Below are 22464 nucleotides of genomic sequence, written 5' to 3'. Positions count from 1 at the left end.
GGTGTTTTTTGTCAACTGAGGATATCCAATTGAGTTGATTACTAGTTTCTAATGGAAAATCCTGAAAGAATAAGTTGGTTTTGTAACATATTCTTATGGAACAAGCTTAAGAATTCTTTACGGAATGAAACTGTGTTCTAGTTTCCTGCTATTGTTTCACTTTCAGAGATTTTTTTTTTTTAATTTTTCTAGAACAAGGATTGTTATATAGCTCATATTTATGTATCATTTAAAACCATTCGGTCACAAAATTATGAAATATTAAGCAAACTAAATGTAAAAATGCTTACTTTTAAAAAGAAGGGGTATAGTCATTTTTTATTTTCTCAAAAGGACAGTTTGTAATTTGGAAAAACTCTTAAAAAGTTGTTTGAAATTGTTTTACCAACAAATTTGGGCAACTTTTTAGCCGATAAAAATTTGCCCAAATTGGCTTTGAAACCACTTTAGGGTGATATCTCATATTTTTGTGTGATAAAGAATTGTAAGCTGCGAACTTAAGAGGAATCCACACTTGGGTGAAGAGAGAATGGCTGCTGATGAATGATCTGTATACGCCTGAAATTAAAATTTGCAACGGAAACATAAGGGCCAAAACAACAAACATGAGATCCAAGGGTCAATATACATATGTTAAATTGAGTTTTGAGACCATACTCAAACTTGAAGGCCCCAACAATGAAGAAACGTGAGATCCAAGGGTCAATATTCATTGTTTAAGTTCATATATTTTACTAACACAATTATATGAGGGGTGGGTAAATAGAGAGTTTTTTAAACTGAATGGGGTCATTGTTCATTCATCAAAGTTCCGGTGGGAAATTTGTCTGCCTTAGTTTTTCCTTAAAAAACTCGGGATTTAGGTGCTAGGGTTCATTTTCTGACCAGAACATGAGAAGTTTCACTGATCAGTGCTCTTCCTTTTTCCAAAAGAGTTATTAATTATCTTGTTTATTGTTTGTACGTCCATTTCCATTCTTCAGCGTCAAAATCTCTATGAACATTAACGTTGCACTTATAAAGGTAAGCTACACGATTGCTTTTTATTTTTCTTCTTTCTCTTTTAGGGCTTATGTGCTTTTTCTCTTCGTGAAGTTTCGTTTCCGCTTGGCGTTTCATAAAAATTTAGTTGCTGTGAGATTAAACTTCAGTGTAGATAGATAAATTTGCATGATTAATTTTGCTGTAAATGTATATCTTCTCTCTTTTTGTAAAGCGGCGTAATTATTAGAGGCCTTGTTTTTTTTTTTTAAATACTTTTGTTTGTCTGTATTTGATGAAATGGTGAAGCGAAATACTTGTAGATAAGTTGTATGGTGAAAATGCATTTCTTTCGGGTCACTTCATTTTCCCTCCAACTGTATAAGTTTTTGTCATGTTATTACTTAATGTTTTGGATAATGTGATTTTGGATGCGCGGCGGCTCTGTAGGTGCATTTGATTTTCCTTTTTCTTCTTTAAATTTTTAAAAAATTTTAAGACCCCTTAGTGTATCCAGTCTGGTTCAGTATTTGGCTTTCGACGCTGGTCAAGTACATAAGAAGTATTTTTGAGGCTTTATCAAAACTTGATTATGCGCCCAAGAGTTTGGTTTTTACCTTTTTTGAACATAGACTATTGAAAACTGAGAAGTAGGGGGAAAAAAAAAGAGAAATCCAGTTAGAGTTCTTTTCACCTTCTTTTGCTTTTTCTTCCTTGCGGTCATTACTAAAAATGTCATACATATTGGAGGACTTTATATGCAAAGCAATTAACTTTTGATTTAATACTTTGATTTGGATATGGAGGCCTATGGCTGAAGAGCAATGTTATGATATTTATATGTAACTCTGACCAAAAGTAATGAGGAAAAATGATTGAGTTTTATATCAACATCAGCACAGTTGATGGTTACCTTGGTCCTGATATGTATAACAAAATATATGTGAAGAAATCTATGGTGGTATTTCTGATGGGAGTATTTTTTCAACTTATACTGTTTGTTAATTATGGTATGTATTATGTTGGGGATATTTTCACTTTTTATTTTCTTATTCCAACGGTTCTTGCTTGTGATTTCTACTTATTGTGACTTATATCAGCACAGTTGACGGTCCTTTGATGAAGAGGTTATCTGCTTGTGATTTCTACTTATTGTGTTCATTAATTCTGAGTTTTGACATATTCAATGACTTGTGTAGAATTGCCCTTGAAGCTGTGGAACTTTACTTAACCATGGCCAATATAGAACAAATTTTAGCAAATGATACACCATCCTCTATGGTAGAACAGCTAGGTAAGATAATTCTGGAACTTGAAGCTCGCAAGAATGCATCTGACAACAAGATTCAGTGGAAGGAGATTGAAGAACACTTCTGCAATCTTGAGATGACATTGAAGAAAAAATCTGAAGAGCTGGATGCTAGGGAGAAGGAGTATGAGAAAAAAGAATCTGAAATCCGTGCCCTGATTGCGGAAAGAGTGGCAACTGTTGCAGATAAAGAACAAGATCTCATAGATCGAATTCAGGAGCTTAAAGATGCTGCTGTTGCTGCCATTGCAGAGGCATGTGCAAATTACCAACCTACATCTTTAGAGCTTGCCGATTCTAGGGACAATCAAGATGATAAGGTAAGCAGCTCTGTTGGTGACCCAAATTCTCCTGGGAAGTACATTCCTCATGAGTTCGGTGAAAATGCTAAAGGTGATGTTGAGCCATGTCCAGAAATAATGCAATTCTGCAAGGAGATGGATACAAAAGGACTTCTGAACTTTACCATGAAGAATCAGAAAAAATTATTTACCATTCGTGAGGAACTTTCTGTTGCACTAGAAAGTGCAGTGGAACCAGCCCGTTTGGTGCTGGATTTACTGGAAGGTTTTTACCCTCCTGATGAAATTGACCAACCATTGGATAAGAAGGATGCTGCCCTTCAGGGCATGCGCAAATCCTGTATTATATTTATAGAAGCCATGGCTGCCTTATTGGCTAGAACTGACCAAGGTGCTGATCACCTTTTGAACTCTGAAATCAAGCAGCAAGCCAAGGCAATTGCTGATGAGTGGAAGCCTAATTTGGCTAGTGCAGGCAATGATGCTGCCAATGCAAATTCATTGGAAGCAGAGGCATTCTTACAGCTTCTTGCAACCTTTAGGATTGCTTCGGAGTTTGATGAAGAAGAACTCTGCAAGCTTGTTCTTTTAGTTTCTAGCCGCAGGCAGGCACCTGGGCTCTGCCGTTCTCTTGGGTTATCACATAAAGTTCCAGGTCGGTGTTATTTTTATCAACTAACCTGATGGTGTTTGGAGGATGAACATCCATTTTCCAAAATGTGTCTCTCCACTTTTGAGACTTCATTGTCTTAAATTATCTGAGAAATATCCCGTGCTGCTTGATGTAACTCTGCCATACCCTCAGAAATAATTCAATGTGAAATTTTGCTCATCATGTGGTCTTACTCTCCGTGCAGGGGTTGTTGAGTCCTTGGTTAACAGTGGGAAACAAATTGATGCTGTACATTTCATTCAGGCCTTTCAGCTTGCTGAAGGCTTTCCCCCTGTTCCCCTCTTGAAGACGTACTTAAAGGATTTAAGGAGAAACTCGCAGGGAAAGGGTGTGAGTTTGGGTGGATCTACTGGGGCACAGGTTATTTTTTGTACTAAAGCATAATCACTGAGTGATGCTTGGAAATTCCTGTTAACTAAATACTAAATGAAAATTTTCTTTTCAATACAGATTGATGTAAATGCACAGGAACTTGCTGCTCTGAAAGCTGTAGTTAATTGTGTCAAAGAGTACAAGCTTGAAGCTGAATATCCTCTTGATCCACTTCAGAAAAGGGTTGCTCAACTGGAGAGGTCAAAATCTGATAAGAAGAGAGGCGGAGATTTTGGTAAGCATCGTCACTCCAAGAGACAGAGAGCAAATGGAGGGTACCGTGGTTTTCGTTCTCATGGTGGCAAGGCAGCTCCTGGTAGGCATGTTCCACCTGTTTTCTCTGACAGAGCAGCATATGGAGGAATGCCTGAGAGATATCCTCAGGCTGGTCCAAACCCTTATAATTATCAAGTTCCTGGCCAGCCTACATTCACACAGCAGCCAAATGATGAAAGACTATACTTTTACCCCCAAGATGATAGGGTTAATGCAACTTCATACAGTGCAGCTCCTGCTAACTACACTGGTTACATGGGTACTGGATTGCAGTCTTCACACCAGCCATATACCTAGTTATCAAATGCAAGATTCTATCTTTTCACATAGTGCCATGCCGTGATATACATTCCATCTTTCACTGTGGGGCTTATACTATCCAATGCCTATATATTATTGATAGGAGATACTCTTAAACATGCAAGACACTCAGATGATCCATTGTATTGTTAGTGCATTTATAATTGTAGTTGATATTTGTCTGAAGTGAAGAGAGAGGTTAATGTTGTTGCCATGCTATATTACCCAGAATGCTGCTTTAGGATATTAGAAATAAAGAACAATGTCTTTGAAGGATAAAGTTTTCAGCTAACTTTAATAAGATAAACACTGATTTGAAATATTGTTCAATTACTTGAAGAAATAGTTCATAATATTATTTTTCTTTTCATTTTCTAGTAAAGTTATATTAAATTATCCAATAATAAATTTAAATTGTTATGTAATTTTTGAAAATCTTTAAATCTGGACTATAAGAAGTTCAAATATTCTATGCCAGTTAGAGGGTCCTTGTCGTTTGGTTTGGTTTGGGTTGGGTTGCAGCGTCGCTCACTGGATAACTTTTTCTTTAAGAAAAAATGCCCTCATTATTTACTTAGGAAACAACTACAATTAATACGACTTCGTTTAACACTGTTATTTAGAAAAGGAAAATATCCTTAGGGTAGAAATAGAGCCCCTTTAGGAAGACTATGAAAATATCCCATCAATTTGATGACAAAAGTTATTTTCGGAAATTTCTGAGCCCTCGAGCTCCCTCCCCCTCTTGAAGGAAGAGAGAAAGAGGGCTATTTTTATATCAACCCACTATTCAATTCCTTTTCTCTGCATCTCGATCTGCGCCGTTTTATTCTCGCCTGAATTGCCCCGGCCGTCCTTACTAATGGCTTGGGCACCTAGTCAAATTCTCACGGCCGTTTTCCTCTTCTTATATCTCCTCCAATCAAATCCTGCCGTCTCGATTGCCAATCTCCTTCACGGTGGCACCCGTCACGCCATGGTATTGCCGCTCTACCTTTCCCCTCCTAATATCTCCAGAATCAGTTTCCCGAATTCTCGTCGTCACCTGCAGAGATCCACCTCCGATTCCCACCCTAGCGCTCGCATGCGACTCTACGACGATCTGCTTCTCAACGGGTTTGAATTTTGTGTTTCTATTTTATGTAGACTTGTCTTTGATCTCTTGTTTCCAAGTGTTGAATATGTGGTGATTTTGTTGGTTTAGGTATTATACCACGCGTCTCTGGATCGGTACACCACCTCAACAATTCGCTCTTATTGTTGATACGGGGAGTACTGTTACCTATGTCCCCTGTGCTACTTGCAAGCAGTGCGGCAGGCATCAGGTTATTTTTTTAATTTCATCATTTTGCGTTCTTTATGTGAAAAAAAATTCAGATCTTTGCCGTTTATTGATATAATTAGCTATCTAAACGGCGATGTCTACTCTGTAGTAGCAACTATGAAGTCCGTTAATATAGTTCTTTTTTTTTTTTTTTTCCCTTTTGGTTATAGAGTATGCTATATGCTGAATAACACTAATGTGTAGCTTCCTAGGTAATTAAATTCAAATATGCTAGGAACTTTTGGCCGTGTAATTGACAGAACTATGGGTTGATGTTTGTTTGACTAGGATCCTAAATTTGAGCCTGACTTATCAAGCACATATCAACCTGTAAAATGCAACCTGGACTGCAATTGTGACCATGACAGGGAACAATGTGTTTACGAGAGACAGTATGCTGAGATGAGTTCAAGTAGTGGTGTTCTTGGTGAGGATATATTATCCTTTGGCAATGAAAGTGAACTTCTACCTCAGCGTGCTGTTTTTGGTTGTGAGAATGTTGAAACTGGTGATCTTTATAGTCAGCATGCTGATGGTATAATGGGATTGGGCCGTGGAGATCTCAGTGTTGTTGATCAACTTGTTGATAAAGGTGTGATTAGTGATTCATTCTCATTATGTTATGGTGGGATGGATATTGGTGGGGGAGCTATGGTTCTTGGTAATATAACTTCTCCAGCAAACATGGTCTTCGCTCATTCAGACCCTCTGCGCAGGTATGTCTTAAAAAAGATTTTATCTCATAGATAAAATCCATAATACACTTGCCTGACAAATACGTTTGATACATCTCACACATTTACTTTAGTTTCGGGATGGCAACAGTCCATACTACAATATTAATTTGAAGGCAATACATGTTGCGGGGAAGTCATTACCTTTAAACCCAAGGGTCTTTGATGGCAAGCATGGAACTGTTCTTGATAGTGGCACAACATATGCCTACCTGCCAGAAGCAGCATTTGTGGCTTTTAAGAATGCGGTATGACACTCTTTCTTTGACTTTCAAATTGATTCTTGGAGCTGATATGCTGAGTGATTTACATTTAAATTTTAAAGAACACATACTTTTGAACAAGTTCTCACCTACTTGTGATTGCAACAACTGCCTTAGATGCACTGACCAGGGCTTTAAATAAGCCTAGTGGAATTGAGCTTTAGGTGCATTAACTTAATTTGTTAATGTTTAATTAAGCTCTCCAAGTTTAAACTTAACACAAAGGTCAGTTAGAATTTTCAACTTTTGTTTGTTTTTTTACTGATCAAGTTTCAGGTTTGTTCTTGTGCTAAATGGTATAATCCTTGACAAGTAGGAAATACTGTGACCACATTATATGCATTCTGGCTATTGCTTCATGTCCCCCTGATGCCTTTGATTTATTTGTTGTTATTTCAAAAGCTTTTCTTATTGATAACTACCTCTGCTGTCAAAAAATGGGTGTTGACACCCATGTAATGTTGAATTCCAATGCCTTCTATTTATTTATTTTCCTTTTTTGTAAACTGAAAAACATTTGCTTTTTCATATTACCTTTTCCATAGAAGAATTTTGTTTTGGTGATTAAAAATTGAGATTAGTGGCAGTAGACTTTATCAATGCTGTGTCATTGTTCTTTGTTTCTGTAGATATTCTCTTCCAAAATAAATTTACAGACTCTTGCTATTATTGTTTACTTTGATTTTCCTTTCACTACCATGACAATGTACCTTTCTTTTGCAGATTATGCATGAACTTCAGTCCTTAAAGCAAATTCGTGGTCCTGATCCTAATTACCATGATATTTGTTTTTCTGGTGCTTCAAGGTATTATCTCTAGCATAAGAAAGACTCCAACGGTAAGTTGTAATATAGATTGAATTCTTCTCCATGGTGTGATTAATGTTTAATTGATTTTTTATTCAGTGATGCCTCTCAACTCTCAAATACCTTTCCATCAGTAGAGATGGTTTTTGGCAATGGGCAAAAGATGTTGCTATCACCAGAAAATTACTTGTTCCGGGTAAGTAGTCCACTTTGTAATTCTTGTTCTTGAAGGAAAAAAAATCTTAAATGGACTGAAGTTGATGAATATAGTATTTCTATATATGCTCTTTCAGAAAGAGGTCTGTTTGATGGGATTCAGGGGTTCTTTGTTGTTATGATGGCATTTGATACATGATGACTGATTAAGGGTTTTGTGCTTTGTCTTTTAAATTATTGTTAATATAGCATTCAAAGGTTCGTGGTGCATATTGTCTGGGGATTTTCCAAAATGGAAGGGATCCAACTGCACTCCTTGGAGGTATTAATATTTCTGAACATGTTTCTTACGTTTTTTCATCATGCTATGCCAGTTACTCTTGTTGGATGGTCTAGCTACTTTTTGTTATTTAACCTGTTATTTTAGTAATTGGTTATGAACTGTGAATATATGATTTATATCAGGGATCATTGTTCGCAACACTCTTGTTATGTATGATCGTGAACATTCAAAGATTGGTTTTTGGAAGACCAATTGTTCTGAGTTGTGGGAACGAATGAAGGAAACTAGTACTCAGCCAATGGTTCCTTCAAATGGAAAGAACTCAAGTGCAGAATTGCCTCCTAATGAACCACCAAATAATGCCCTTGCAGGTACAGTTAGCTGCAGCTAGCAAACTCTTTGTCCTCATTTATTTATCCTTTGCATAAATAAACCTTTTCCCCATTTTGGGATGTGAAAGGCCCCTTACTCTAGTGGCCAAGTATTATCAGTTTTTGGAGAACTGGTATGTGCTTGAGATTGGGTAGATTGTGCTAGGTTTGTTGGATTTTTGCATAGACATGTGCACATGCATACAAATAAATGTTGGTTAGATATTTAAAAAGGAAGAAAAGACACAATGCAATAAGGTTTCGTGAGCTGGGATATACCAGGATAGGAGAAAGGGACATATTCTGTATTATATTTTGGCAGCATGTCATCATAATTTCATGTTTATTATTGCTAATTCTTGTGGCTAGACAAACTTCCACCCCTTATCTGAATATTTATTTCACTCCTATGCATAGCATCTTCAACCGTGTATAGTTTGTCTTGCCCCTTGTCAATTCATTTGTGCTCTCTGATAATATTTTCTCATTGACTTTTTATGCAGGGGTACTCCGAATTGATCAAATAACATTTGATATGTCTTTAAGCATCAACTACTCAGATTTGGAACCCCAGATCCCACAACTTACTGAGTTCTTTGCTCGGGAGTTAGATGTTAATACTTCTCAGGTTAGATATAAAGTCAGCAAACTGCATAAGATTTATACTTTAAACTATCCAATAACTAGCTGTTTGATGAAGTTTCTTGAAATGGATGTTATGTATCTTTTGGAGGCCAATGATAATTGGTTAATTGGTTTCAGGTTCATCTTTTAAATGTTACATCCAAAGGAGATAGTTGTCTTATTACATGGGCTATATTCCCTTTAGGATCTGCTAACTACATTTCTAATGACACTGCAATTGTAAGTTTGCCTTCCCCCCCTCCCCCTTAAATGATGGAAATTGTGTAAATCAGATTAGAACTGTTTGCTTGATTTCTTTGTTATACCTGCAGAATATAATTTCCCAGCTTACCGAACATCGTGTGCACCTTCCTGACACCTTTGGAAATTATAAGTTGCTTCAATGGAAAATCAAGCCTTCAGCAAAGAGGTAGGTTGTTGCACTTTGTTCCGCAATTTTCTTTTTTCTTTTCTTTTTCTTTTTCTTTTTTGCAGTAAAGAGTGGAGGGAAGTGGTTTGTTGATTTTTAATTATTATTATTGGCTTCCTTTGAATTATATTTTGCCATAATACTAAGAGGTGCCTTCTTATTGCTGATCACTTTTAATACGCAAGTTTCTGAAATATCTCAAGTTCATCGATGTCTCTTTTCGCAAAATCTCCTAAATGAATCGCCAACTATCACTTTAAACTCATGCACACTCTTTATAGTCGAAAAGTTATCTTGAACTGTTGTTGTGGCTTATCAGGTCAATGCGTAACACCATGGAAGCACCAGTGAAGCATGCATGAACTATAAGCCACAACCACTTGGATGGGTCAATGGGTGATCAAGAAGGCCCATGGACCTGATATCCAGTGTTTTGGAGAACTTACAAATCATTCATTTTTCTACTTTTATCTTATGAAATGATGTAGGACATGGTGGCAGCAACATTATCTGGTTGTGTTATTAGTCATTACCATTTCGATGATTGCTGGACTGTCAGCTTCTGGAATTTGGTGGCTTCTGCAGAGGCATAGACAGCAAAATGTAAATCCCTACAAACCAGTCGAAATTGCTGGGCCTGAGCAAGAGTTGCAGCCAATATAATCTATCAGGACTTGGGTTTGGTGAGTGATATATGCAGCAGAAATGTCATATTTAGCATTTTTTTCACTTGCAATAGCCGTGAAGCTTACAATTTTAACCTCATAAAAGGACCATCTTTGCCAGTGATGCTTAACTATGTTACTCATTAAACAGGTCACAGATAGAGATATAGAAGATCTTGGTCAAATTATTGAATCTGTATGTGAATATTTTGTAACATGCTTTTGAGTGAATCAAAAACTCCTGTCCAGTGGCTTTTGCAATTTCTAGGCAGTCATAGAAGATGAGATGAGTTACAAGGGCAAATGTCAAAGTTTCTTTTTTTTTTTTTTTTTTTTTTTATATAGACTGATAAAGTTTATTGATATCATTGAATTGTTAGACATGTTTAAAGTAGCCTGAAAGATATTTCCTTCCGTCCCTTTTGTTAGGCTCCACTGGAAAGTTTTAGTGGCACTATTTTCTCAAATAAAACAGCATTGAAATGTCATAATTAGCTTTAGGGTTGAGGTTTTTGAAATAAATTAAATCCTCCTACTATTAGTGAATAAGAATTAATATTATTAGGAATTAATGCATATATATTAAATTATCTTTTTACCTTTTTCTTTGATGGATTAGAAATAGTCAAACTTTGATACCAGGCATAAATTGTATTAATCTTTTAATTAGTCTTAAAAGTTTTTAGAAGTCGGATTCATCCTTCTCTTCGACATGGTGATGGGTTATGTTGCGTCAACCTTAGTGCAGCCCGTACTGGTAGGTCAAACCGTATCAGGGCTTACTATAGTGCAAGTCTTATAGGATAAGTTGGCTTCCTGTTAATTCAAACAATAAAATAATTTTTTAAATTAAGTTTTTTAATAAAAGAAAAAAAAGTTAACAAATTGAATTATGATTAAAAAATAAATTTAAATTTATTTATAATAAGTGAGTTAAATTCTTAATATCAATCTTATTTATGTGAGATAATAAATAAAGTCGAAATTATAGATAAAACCAATAATAGAAAACCGAGATAATTAGTTATAGTAGGCATGAAGGAGCTGAATAAAAAAAATATATATATATATTTTAACATATGTTTTTAAAGCACTTTCTTAATTGAAAACTTAAGTTTGATTCTAAAAGTGTTCCTCCAACAACATTCTTTCAAGGATCACTTCAAATTTGTCCCACATAAATTAAAATGGTTTTAATAACTTAACTTATTTTTTATAAATATATCTAATTTCTTCGTTTCTCATTAAACTACCAACTTTTAATGTTTTTCTTTTTATTAGAAAACACAACTTTTTAAATTTAATAATTAATAAGTTAAAAGTTTATATTTATATTTTTTAATTTTAATCATTAACTTTTTTTACGGGTTATGCTTGAGTGGCCAAAGGGGCTTGGGTCGAATTACAAGTTAACTTAAACCGAAGAGTTTTGATTATTTAAAATTTTAGATTATATAAATTCTAATAAATTAATTATTCGTTAATGGGACAACAAAACTTAAGTGTATGGAATTATCAATTTTTTTTAAATTAATGAGTCAAACTTATTTTTTTAGGTTAAAAATAAGTAAAGAATTGTTATGTTTAGTTATTATGACCTTCGTATCTATCTACTATAAATATAAGAATCAGAGTTTATTTTCTTGATTTTATAGTAAACACCACAAAGACAAGAACAAAAAGGTTGATGTTGTTTTTACGAAAGATGATATAACAAACAATATTATTATCATTCTCAATGTGGTAAAATATTACATTGATTGTATATTCACATTTCTTAACTATTTTGGTAATATTCCTTTTACGGCCAATATCTAGACAATAACTCAATAACCCAATCAATTTATTGTACATCATATTAAGATAAAATATAAGTATTATAAATATTTTTTCTAACACAAATCATTGTGTTATTCTAATAAAATTATATATATAAATATTGCATATAAATTTATATATAAATAATAATACATTATTATATAATTAGATATTATTTTATTTTTAATTTAAAATTATTGAATTATATAAAAAAATATATCATCATTTATACAAATTATTTATATATACTAATATATATAATTTTATATATAAATAATGATAGATATGTTATCATATAATTATATTTTATTTTATCTTTAATTTTAAACTATATAATCATATAATGAAACGTTATTATTTATACATATAATACTATTTTATATATAATAACCTTTAGAATTGGAAAACTAAAACATATCTTATTTATATTAGAACAATATTATAGTATTGTTATGTATTCAGAGTTGTTTTATTTTTAATTTAAAATTATTTAATTATGTAATAATATATAATTTTTATATTTAAATTATATAATTTTACTGTTTATATTATTATATTAATGAATTCGGTAAGGATGGGCAAATTTGGGAAGCGGCTTATTTGGCGGCTACCTCCAAAGCAGTGAAGAATCACCAAATGCCAGTCAATTCAATTCCCAGTAAAATAATTTAAATTGTAATTACCAGAATGTCCCACTCTCCAATGCATCTTCTTATCTCTTTATATATATATATATATATATATATATATATATATATATATATATATATATTTTTTTTTTTCAAATAATCAAACTCAACAATTAATTGAATTGGAATCCGGCTCTGCACTGCTCTGACTACACAACTTCGACCATTTTCTCTTTCATCCTCTGTTATTGTTCCACTTATTTTCTCTTAATTTAGGTACCTTTTCTTCTTACTTTTTTTCATCTTGTTCTTCTTTTAAATTATTTCAATTTGATCTGTATTGGGTTTAATTTTTACCATACTTCGTTTGTTTTTTCAGATTAATTTCTGCGTTTTTCCTTTATATTTTTTTAAAAAGTCCAGACTGAGGAAATTCAGATATTGATTATGATTTTTGTAGTTTTTGCGTTTTATAACAAAGCTAAAAACTTGATTCGTTGGAGCTGTGGATTGTGCGTGGAATGAGAAAGTGTATTCAGTGTGATCTAAGTATGTTCTGTTTTCATTTCATTATCTAGTACAGACAGCTGAGTGGGTTTTGATGAGATAAGATCTTTTTGCTGCTTGTTTATTCTTGAGGTAATTTCTTTTCTTCAGTTGATAATTTAATTTCCTTTTATCTAAGATGATGTGTTGAATCTGTTAAAACGTCGCTGTTATGGAAAGTGAAGTAGGACAGTCATATGAATTTTGTACTGCATCTTTAACCCCTCTCAGAGATGCCTATTTTAAGAGGACTGAGAACGGATAATTGCCACCTTTATAAGGAATTGGTTGACTAATTTCAAGCTATTATCAGCTAATAATGTTATTTTTTCGAAGGCGCTGGTTGAGCGAGTAGGATTGGTCAGTTTAGTAATTTCCAATTCTTTGTCTGTCGTTTGCTATGATTTTTAAGGTGGTAGAGAATTTGTAATGCATAAAATGAATGGTGGTAGAGTAAAGATCTTGTGATTGGTATCTAAAAGCTGGTATATATTTGAAAGCACCCTTATTTAGTTGTTCTGGGGTTGCAATTCGGTTAAGTTTTTGTACAAGTCTGTCTCTTGTCATCAACAATTGCAGGAATGTTTCTTACACCTATGTCACTATGTCAGGATGTCTGGTTTTGTGCTCATTTTAAATGAATAGATTGGTTTTGTGTATCAGGGGCCTTTTATGTGTTAATGGGTTTAACATCTTAATAAGCAGTACTCAGCTAATTTCATTGCCATTTTAGTAGAAAAATTTAATAAGAAAGGGAAAACATGAAATTTAAATTGCCTTAAATGTGGAGAAAGTTTAAATTTTGGTATAAAAGTATTAATGAGAGGAATGTTATCTTGGTTGTTGAAAAATGAGAATAAAGGTTTGATATGATTATGTGCTGAATTTCTAACAATACACATGATTTATAGATTAAGAAACTTGTTACAAGTTAGTCTGAAAATTGAATACATGGTAGAAGTATGAGATTGGAGGATGAACTGTTGATAGTGCTCAATTAAACTACTTAGCCTTCATACCTAACTAGTTGAGTCGAGGAGTTTACCATATTGATGTGACTATAGCTTTGTATTAGCTGTCAACCTATTGCAACTTGCCCTTTATTTGGGCTTGGGACTGGCTATGTGTAAGGATTAGGATAATATTTATCAATATTGATTAATGTTAAGTAGAATAATATTTGATTAAGATAATAATTGATATTTGAATTTGAATAATTGATAGGATAATAATTTATATTTCAATGAGAAGATTAGTATAATAAGATTAGGATATTGGAATAATAAAATGAGTAGCTGGATTGAGAGAAGGAAAAAAGGGAAAAAGATTGTATAACATTTTGGGCAACCTATGGTTGATTGGGAGACTATGGCCTTAGGATGAGCTGCCTCTTGTTGCCAACATGTTTCATAAGTTTATTTGTGTAGGTTCCTACCAAATTGGTATCAAATGAGTGTTATCTAGGTTGATCTGGGCAAGGATTGTAAAAGGATGGAGAGTAGAGTCAATGTAGAGAAGATTAGAGAGGCAAAGTTGGAAGCCATGGAATCCAGGTTGGATAATATGGCCAATGGATTGAAGACAATGAAAGGGTGCATAAAGGATGAAAGGAGTTGTAGGATTTGGCAAGAAAAGGGTCACAAGGTTGGGATTTGAGGCATCTGCGATTAAGCTTATGGTGTTGGAGTGGCAACATCATACAATGGCAGACAACATGGGTTGACTTTTTCAACCACTGGCAGCAATTGGGCAAATGGCGAAATGGGTGATATTTTTTTAAATTAGGTAGGAAGAAATGTAAAAATGAAAAAATATGGCCTATGTTAAAAAAATTAAGAGGACTTTCCAATTTTCAAGATGGTAATTTAAGGGGTAAGTAATGCTAGGATTAGGATAATATTGATTAAAATAATATTTGATATTTGAGTTTGAATAATTGATAGGATAATAATAGATATTTGAATTTGAAAATTAGAATATTAGAAGAATTCAATTTCCAAGCAGCTGAATGTGAGTTGTGTTTCTTCAGTGTAGATTCAAAAAATTTCAGCGGTTGTCCAAAATGAGTTTCTTCATTTTGTGGTTAAGCATGCTTTGTCAAAGATCAGAAATGTGAGAAAAATTACTCTGGTGCTTGATATTACAAGGTTATAAAGGTACATTCCATGCCCTTCTAACTTGATATCTGTGTTTATTAGCTTTTTATCTGACCTACTGGATTTTTTTATCTTATGAATTTTGTCACTACTGTCATCTTTTGTTTGAAAGGCACCTTGTTGGTAATAGTGAAAATAGAAATAATTGTCAAAAATCAATGGGGAGAGAGAGAGAGAGAGAGAGATAGAGAGTTTAATGGTGAATACGGAATTTCATTATTTAATCTCTGTGATTAGTCTTTTGGTAATCTTGAGTGGTTAGTCATGTGGTTTGTTTCTATAAGGTTTAGAGTTCAGTTGCCCTGAAACCAACCTGGTAAATAGCCACTACCTTCTTGCTTTCTTAATATCTTCATGCTCGGTGTAAATGTGTTGGTTTCAATCTTCTATTTTACTCTTGGATTTGTTTTCTCCTTTTTTTGTTTGTTAGAACATCTTTTAATACTATTAGCTATGGAAAATTTTTCTATGAGGGTGTATAAATTAAATTTCCAGTTTTTCTCTTTTTAATATTGTTTTCTTGGCTTTTTCTTATCCTTTCTCAATTGAATATATTTGACCCTTTTGTACTGCATGATATCTTTTAATTTGTTTTTTGTTACTGTAAAAATTGTATTGGCATATTATTGGGCTTTTCAATTATCGTTGCTACATGCAAAACATGTAGTTACATAAGAATAGCATGATAATTGTATATGCAAATATTGTCTAATTTTGGATAGTACTTAAGGGAACTTCAAATCAGTATTAGCTGTTGCTCTCCTAAATAATTTTAGAGATTAATGAAAACTGAATGATGGAATTAGGGTATTGCATTGGAATCGAAGTCATTATCTTTGAAAATTTAGGGACTGCTATCTTTTCTAGTTTGAGGAGTTAATTCCATAGTACTGAACAGAACATAAGCAATTCCTTGAAACCTTAACTTGACAAGTCAATTAGATTGCCTGAAGTGTCAAACTTAAATATGAATTAACCCCATTAACCATCTTCTGTCAAAGTCTGCTATGAATCATGTTCATAAATGATTTCTCTTACAAGGATCTGGTTTCCTTATGTGAATGAAGTTAAGAATAATCAAGCTATGGAAGCAGAAAGCTTATGATCAATTAGTGGGCTACTTTGGTTCTAAGATTTTTGTATCTGACATTTTCCTGTGGCCAAATGCAAAAAATGTTGAATTCATTTGTACATATTTGAAAATAGTCATAGGTTAATGGTAACATACATCAGTGTGACTTCTTGATTGAACATTTGGTTAAGAAAGACATAGCCAAGGGACTAAAGGTGTTAGAAAATTTGTTGGGGCTTCTTTCTTCATGGTTGTATTAGATATGCCTATGTTCAACTAATGTTATAGGTTATGCATTTGCACTTCTTTTTACTACTGGTATCAAAATGTACATGGTTAAATTTTTCTCTGTTATAACCTGTTCGTCTGACAGGAAATAAAGCGAAGTATGAATGAGAAATATTAAAATAGAAAAATGAGAGAAAAGGGAAAGTACGTTGAAGGATTATGGTTGTATCGATCAACATATTTAGAATGGTTTAAATGCATCCTGAGGGTTAGAAGATTAGGGCAAGAGTGGATGAGAGGTCATAGGGCATAAATCAAAGTGCCTCAGAGTGGTTTTTATTGGTGCATTTTTATCATGTGTGGAATCACAAAATTCTTTTTCTTTAAAAAAAAAAAGAGCTTATTTTTGAGTCTTACATTGCTAGTGTATATAATCTCTTACACAGTGCTATTTTGCTGCTTAACCACATTTTAATGTTTGATTATTTAATGCTCAATAGCTCCAAACTATAAACTTGTAAAAGATGGATCTTACACCCTCCGCCCAACCCCCATTATCTTCCCCACCTCACCTAAAAAAAAAAAAAAACTGAAAAAGAAAGAAAAACATAGACACTGAGAATGCTTCAAGTTTTTTGTTCAGTAATCCTGATATGTGCACACACACTTCAGCCACTATATCATTATATGCCTGAAGTTGAAGGCAAAATCTCAATCTGATTGGATTGTTGGACTGGAGTACAGTAAGATTAAGTATCCAATAAGTTAATTGGTAGAATCTATCAATTCAAAATTTTTTCATTGGTACATTGAGATGTTATATTTTGGTATGAGGTCAATCAAATACTAGTTTGAGGTTAATCAACTAAATAATGATTATTTACTCAAATATTTGAAATTTATTCTGTCATTATTTATTTCACTAATTGGATTGATCAATTTTGGTGGATGAATTTGTTTTTTCTATGAATATGTTATGTTCCTTTGAAATGCCTGGTACTCGGGCCATTTTTAGTTTAGATATTGGGTCCTTTTGCTTTTTTTGATTGTGATACATCTTTCATTGATGCAGGCAGTGATGGAGATATCATTATTAAAAGTTCTTCTGAAAAATATCTCTTTGTTTTTACATTTATCGTCTTTTGACAACGTAAATTCAGACCCTGTTCAGAAGTATTACCAGAGGGCGGAAGAGATATTTAAGTTGCTGAAGCCAATTCTTGATGCTATCATTGATTCTGAAATAGCTTCTGATGAAGCACTTAAAAAGGCATTTGAAGAGTTTCGCCAATCTATTGATGAATTAAGGGAGCTCTTTGAAAACTGGCAACCATTATTGAGTAAAGTTTATTTTGTAAGTCAACAAATTGTGATTTCAGTTATGTTTTGTGATTTTGGAGCTGATTTATCTTACTCATTGAGTTTAAGGGAAAAATTCTAAGTTTACTTGTAAGGGTAGCATTTTATGATTTGTGTTTGTTTTACAACCATCTTCCCATAGTTTTTTTTTCCTTTGTCATGATAAGTCTGGCCATTTTATGCTTTATTTTTTTTGTCATAGGGGGGGGAACTTTGCTCTGCAATTAACCTTTATATTCCTTGATTTGTTTCTCCTCTTTCTATTTTGTTTTCAGTAATGTATGAAAGAATTTAGCTTGTGATATAGGATGATTTAAATTTTAAACCACCGCTGCATTATCTAAACCTAGTATTGATGAGTTGACAACATTAGATGTGTTTTTTGACAATGTATTTGATTATTAGATCACATGGCTTGAATGGTTGAAATTTAAGGTTTTTTTTTTTTTTTTTCAAAAATTCAAGTTAAAGAACCCAACCCACTTATTTTTTCTCTGAGTGTATATGAGCTGGGCAGTTATGGTTGTTAATGGCCTGTAAAAAGTGGTGGTGGCAGCACTGTGCTATCACCAGCTGACAGAAGGGGTTTCAGTGGAAGTGCTGAAGGATGGTTTTAATGGTTATACCATTTGATGGTTTCCGTAGGTAGCAGCAGTTGCAACAACTTCAAAATATTGACAGAGGTGGAGTAAGAGGTGGTGTTGATGTTACAGTACTAATGATGCTGTAGCTTGGTACTAGAGCTGCTGGTTGTGTTTGTAGTGGATGTGAGAGATGGAAGGACAGTAAAAGAGATAGTTGAACCTCTGTCAGTGTGATATGAATATTTATCTTTTGTTTTGAAGATAAACTAATTTGTAATAGACATGAAAATTGATTTAAGCTAAAAGGTTTCTACAAAAGCTTATTATTTGAACTTCAGACTGGTACTTTCGCTTACTTGCAGCTCCACCATGTGCAGACACACTAGACTTTTAGAGTAACTACATTGCACGATTTTCATGAAGAGCTATTTGAAAAAAAAAACATCATGGTGTTTAGAATAATCTTTTTTCTCATTACCATGATGTCAGGTTCTGCAAGTTGAATTGCTGATTTCTAAAATACGGACTTCTGCCTTGGACATACTCCAGCTGCTTAGCTGCTTGCACCATTATCTTCCTGATGAATTGAGTTCAGCATCTCTTGAGGTACTTCTTTACTAGAAATCTTTGTTGAAGTTGTTCCCTTTAGCAGTTATTATACGGAGAGTAGCCCACAGATTCACAGAATGATCACTCATAAAATGTAATTAATCATATGAAAGGCCTTTTATCAGATGGCTAATTTTCAAATTCTATGTAACACTGAATGTAAAAGAAAATGTTGTCAGACCTTTGTTAGATCTCTGAGTTGGGCAAATATGTAGTTAAATCCCCATTTATGATGAAGTCTTGAGGGTTAGCCTGGGTGGCTCTTCAACTTGGTTTCAGTCTATCATGATGCATCGTGCCGATTTGAATCCTACCACCAATAACTTGGGTTCATCCCCAACCCCAGGGAATATATCTTAGGAACTCCCATGTACATTTGGAACGGTAGCTGTCACATTTCCAAAACTAATTTGGCGCTTAAAGAGCCCTGAAAATACTGTGAGCAACAGTCTAAAAAATGAAAAACAAAAAAAATTTATATATGATGGATAACAATTGAAATGACTGATTGCAGCTCTTCAAAGAGAAAATTAAGCACATGGAATATTCACAAGCATCATCTCTCATCAGAGAAGCAATAAGAGATCAAGCAAATGGTGTCACACCTAGCTCAGAGATCCTGGTAAAAGTTGCAGAGTGCCTGAGCTTGAGGTCAAACCAGGAGATTCTGATTGAGGCTGTGTCCCTTGAAAAGTTGAAGGAGAATGCTGAACAAGCTGAAAAGGTTGAGGAAACTGAGTTTATGGATCAAATGATTACCCTTGTAACTCGCATGCATGATCGCCTTGTTATGATGAAACAGTTGCAGATCTGTACCCCAGTCCCTATACCTCCTGATTTCTGCTGTCCTCTCTCCCTTGAGCTGATGACAGACCCGGTGATTGTGGCATCTGGGCAAACATATGAGCGGGCTTTCATAAAGAATTGGATTGAACTTGGGCTCACTGTTTGCCCTAAGACACGTCTGACTCTGGCTCATACCAACTTGATACCCAATTACACGGTGAAGGCACTAATTGCAAACTGGTGTGAACTAAACAATGTGAATCTGCCTGATCCCATGAAAACTATGAGCTTAAACCAACCCTCACCCCTTCTTGTGCATTCAGATTCTGATGTTCCTGGTAAGAACCTAATCTTGTCCACCAGGATTCATAGGGAGGGAAGTTCCCCATTACATCCTCGGTCAGCCTCAGAGGCTTCCTTGTCAAGTATTGCTGGAAACGGGCAGGCTTTGGATAGTGCAAGGGTATCTCTTACCAGTTCTGAGGACAGATTTGCTAATTCTGAAGAACAGAGCGGGGAATTGGTTGGCCAACCCTTTATGTCACCATCTAGAAAAGAGTTTTCTACTTCTATTGAAAATATTGAACAGTCATCTCACGTCCATAGTAGGAGTGGCTCAGCCTCCAGTGTGCTTTCTAATACAAAAGTTTCTCAGGGAGTTGTAGGAGAGAGCAATGAAACTTCAGAGGGATCAAACCATCATACTGAGCCTTCTGGAGAGGTAAAATCAGAACCTCATGTAGATGCTACCTTGCCCACCACAGAGCGGGAAGCTGAATTCCCATCTCGTATGATGGAAACACGATCTCGGGGCCAAGTGATCTGGCGCCGCCCATTAGAGAGACTTGTTCCAAGGATGGTTTCTAATTCAGCTACTGAAACCAGAGCTGATCTCTCTGGCATTGAAACCCAAGTACGAAAGTTGGTTGAGGACTTGAAGAGCACATCTCTTGAAACTCAAAGGGATGCAACATCAGAACTCCGTTTACTTGCTAAGCACAACAATGATAATCGGATTGTAATAGCAAGCTGCGGAGCCATCAGCTTATTAGTTGATTTGCTTCACTCAACAGACACTGAGATTCAGGAAAATGCTGTTACAGCACTTCTTAACTTATCAATTAATGATAACAACAAAAGTGCAATTGGTAATGCCAATGCCATTGAACCTCTAATTCATGTCCTTAAGACAGGGAGCCCAGAAGCTAGAGAGAATTCGGCTGCCACTCTCTTTAGCCTGTCTGTTATCGAGGATAATAAGATCAAGATAGGGAAGTCTGGGGCAATTGAACCTCTTGTTGATTTGCTGGGAAATGGGACACCTAGGGGTAAGAAAGATGCAGCAACAGCTCTATTTAATTTGTCAATATATCATGAAAACAAAGCCCGGATTGTGCAAGCTGGCGCTGTAAAACACCTTGTGGATCTGATGGATCCAGCGGCTGGGATGGTTGATAAGGCAGTTGCTGTTTTAGCAAATCTTGCCACAATTCCTGATGGAAGGACTGCAATTGGTCAGGGGAATGGGATCCCTGTTCTGGTTGAGGTTGTTGAGCTGGGGTCTGCTAGAGGGAAGGAAAATGCAGCAGCTGCGCTTTTACAGCTTTGCATAGCCAGTGGTAGGCATTGCAATATGGTGCTCCAAGAAGGAGCTGTCCCACCGTTAGTGGCATTGTCACAGTCAGGCACCCCGAGGGCCAAAGAAAAGGTACACTTGATTTTTCAATACACTTGTTTTTTCCCCACTTCTATCTTTCCAACATAATAGAAGTAGCCTCTGGTTGGTTGCAGGCACAATCACTCCTAAGTTACTTCAGAAGCCATCGAAATGGTAATGCTAGGAGGTCCTAATATTACAAACACAACCTACAATGCATTTCAAAGTTTTGACTCTGCTATACCAAGTGTGTACATTTGATGTTGCAAATAATTGTTATGAAGATTTTGATGCTTGGATTTTCATGATTTGTAGAGAGGAAAACCCTATTGATTAAATGAGGATTTGACTGAGCCCTCTTGTGGAAAACTTGTTCTTGTCAATGTGGCAAGAAACTGTATACACGTGAGTCTAGTCTTTGCACTGAGTTGGAGGGAGATTACCTCTTGAATAATCAGTTTTCCTTTTTTCTTTGTTTTAAATTATTTTGCATTCAATCAACTGTTGATTCTAGAGGGAACTGATGGTAGAAGCGTAAGACAAGCGTGTACATCTGTTATTCCAAAATTCTTGTAAAAGTTGATAGATTTTCAATGATTTACAGACCAAAAAAAAAAAGGGAAGAGATGGAAGGTTATTGTTGGGCAGAAAAATTTGTACGTGTTAAATAGTATTTTCGAGCTTCAGGAAGATGAGTGATGACAGAGGAAGATATTTTCGCAAAATTTTCTTGATCTTTTCTATTTGAAGTTTTGAACTGTAATTTGAATGTAAAACAAATGATACAGGTTTTGTTGTAATAAGTTTTTCAGTTATTTTATGCTTCATACCTCGAATTAGGCATGTACATATTTTTGAGTATATAATTGATTATATAGTTTATGTGTTATTATATGAGTAAGAGTTATTTTATTTTTAATTTAAAATAATTTAACATTATGACATATTAACTATGCATTTAATTATATACTGAAAAGTGTATATACATAATCTTTCAGAGACAACCAAGGTGTGATCCGATGACCAAAATCATTTAATAACATTAGAGATTAAGGGTAATTCTATTGGAATTGTATCTCTTTGAATACAATTATAAAAAGATCACCAAAAAAAATAGATGTGATTAAAGGTAGGGGTGTGTACGGTCTGGT

At 34.6% G+C, this 22464-nt stretch overlaps 3 protein-coding genes across 16 annotated transcripts; all 3 read left to right on the top strand.

The window, feature by feature from the left end:
• Nucleotides 1-533: 533 nt before the first annotated feature.
• Nucleotides 534-4399, top strand: LOC123214496 (FRIGIDA-like protein 3). The gene is made up of 4 exons (XM_044634294.1): nt 534-1023; nt 2181-3247; nt 3450-3625; nt 3716-4399. Exons 2-4 carry the CDS (start codon nt 2215-2217, stop codon nt 4208-4210), a joined length of 1704 nt encoding a protein of 567 aa, XP_044490229.1. The 5' UTR covers nt 534-1023; nt 2181-2214; the 3' UTR covers nt 4211-4399.
• Nucleotides 4400-4859: 460 nt separating this feature from the next.
• Nucleotides 4860-10130, top strand: LOC123214479 (aspartic proteinase 36-like). Of its 3 annotated transcripts, XM_044634274.1 has the most exons (13): nt 4862-5329; nt 5418-5538; nt 5826-6253; nt 6363-6519; nt 7258-7340; nt 7440-7536; nt 7746-7818; nt 7962-8150; nt 8654-8778; nt 8913-9014; nt 9107-9204; nt 9693-9887; nt 10021-10130. In XM_044634274.1, exons 1-12 carry the CDS (start codon nt 5076-5078, stop codon nt 9865-9867), a joined length of 1902 nt encoding a protein of 633 aa, XP_044490209.1. In that variant the 5' UTR covers nt 4862-5075; the 3' UTR covers nt 9868-9887; nt 10021-10130. The 3 variants fall into 3 exon arrangements, with proteins under 3 accessions (XP_044490217.1, XP_044490209.1, XP_044490200.1); XM_044634282.1 differs by having other exon boundaries at nt 4860-5329; nt 9524-10130; XM_044634265.1 differs by having other exon boundaries at nt 4863-5329; nt 9693-10130.
• Nucleotides 10131-12470: 2340 nt separating this feature from the next.
• LOC123218972 (U-box domain-containing protein 4-like) lies at nt 12471-22149 on the top strand. Of its 12 annotated transcripts, none has more exons than XM_044640659.1 (8): nt 12471-12592; nt 12895-12955; nt 14892-15018; nt 17391-17672; nt 18751-18867; nt 19385-21364; nt 21448-21487; nt 21629-22149. In XM_044640659.1, exons 4-8 carry the CDS (start codon nt 17397-17399, stop codon nt 21652-21654), a joined length of 2439 nt encoding a protein of 812 aa, XP_044496594.1. In that variant the 5' UTR covers nt 12471-12592; nt 12895-12955; nt 14892-15018; nt 17391-17396; the 3' UTR covers nt 21655-22149. The 12 variants fall into 12 exon arrangements, with proteins under 12 accessions (XP_044496594.1, XP_044496605.1, XP_044496578.1 ...); XM_044640670.1 differs by having other exon boundaries at nt 12481-12592; nt 12900-12955; nt 14897-15018; XM_044640643.1 differs by having other exon boundaries at nt 12481-12592; nt 12900-12955.
• Nucleotides 22150-22464: the final 315 nt, after the last annotated feature.

Source organism: Mangifera indica, chromosome 1, assembly GCF_011075055.1.
Source record: "Mangifera indica cultivar Alphonso chromosome 1, CATAS_Mindica_2.1, whole genome shotgun sequence".
Classification (NCBI taxonomy): domain Eukaryota; kingdom Viridiplantae; phylum Streptophyta; class Magnoliopsida; order Sapindales; family Anacardiaceae; genus Mangifera; species Mangifera indica.
The sequence above is the reverse complement of the archived record's forward strand: the minus strand, read 5'-3'. Positions and strand labels throughout refer to the sequence as shown.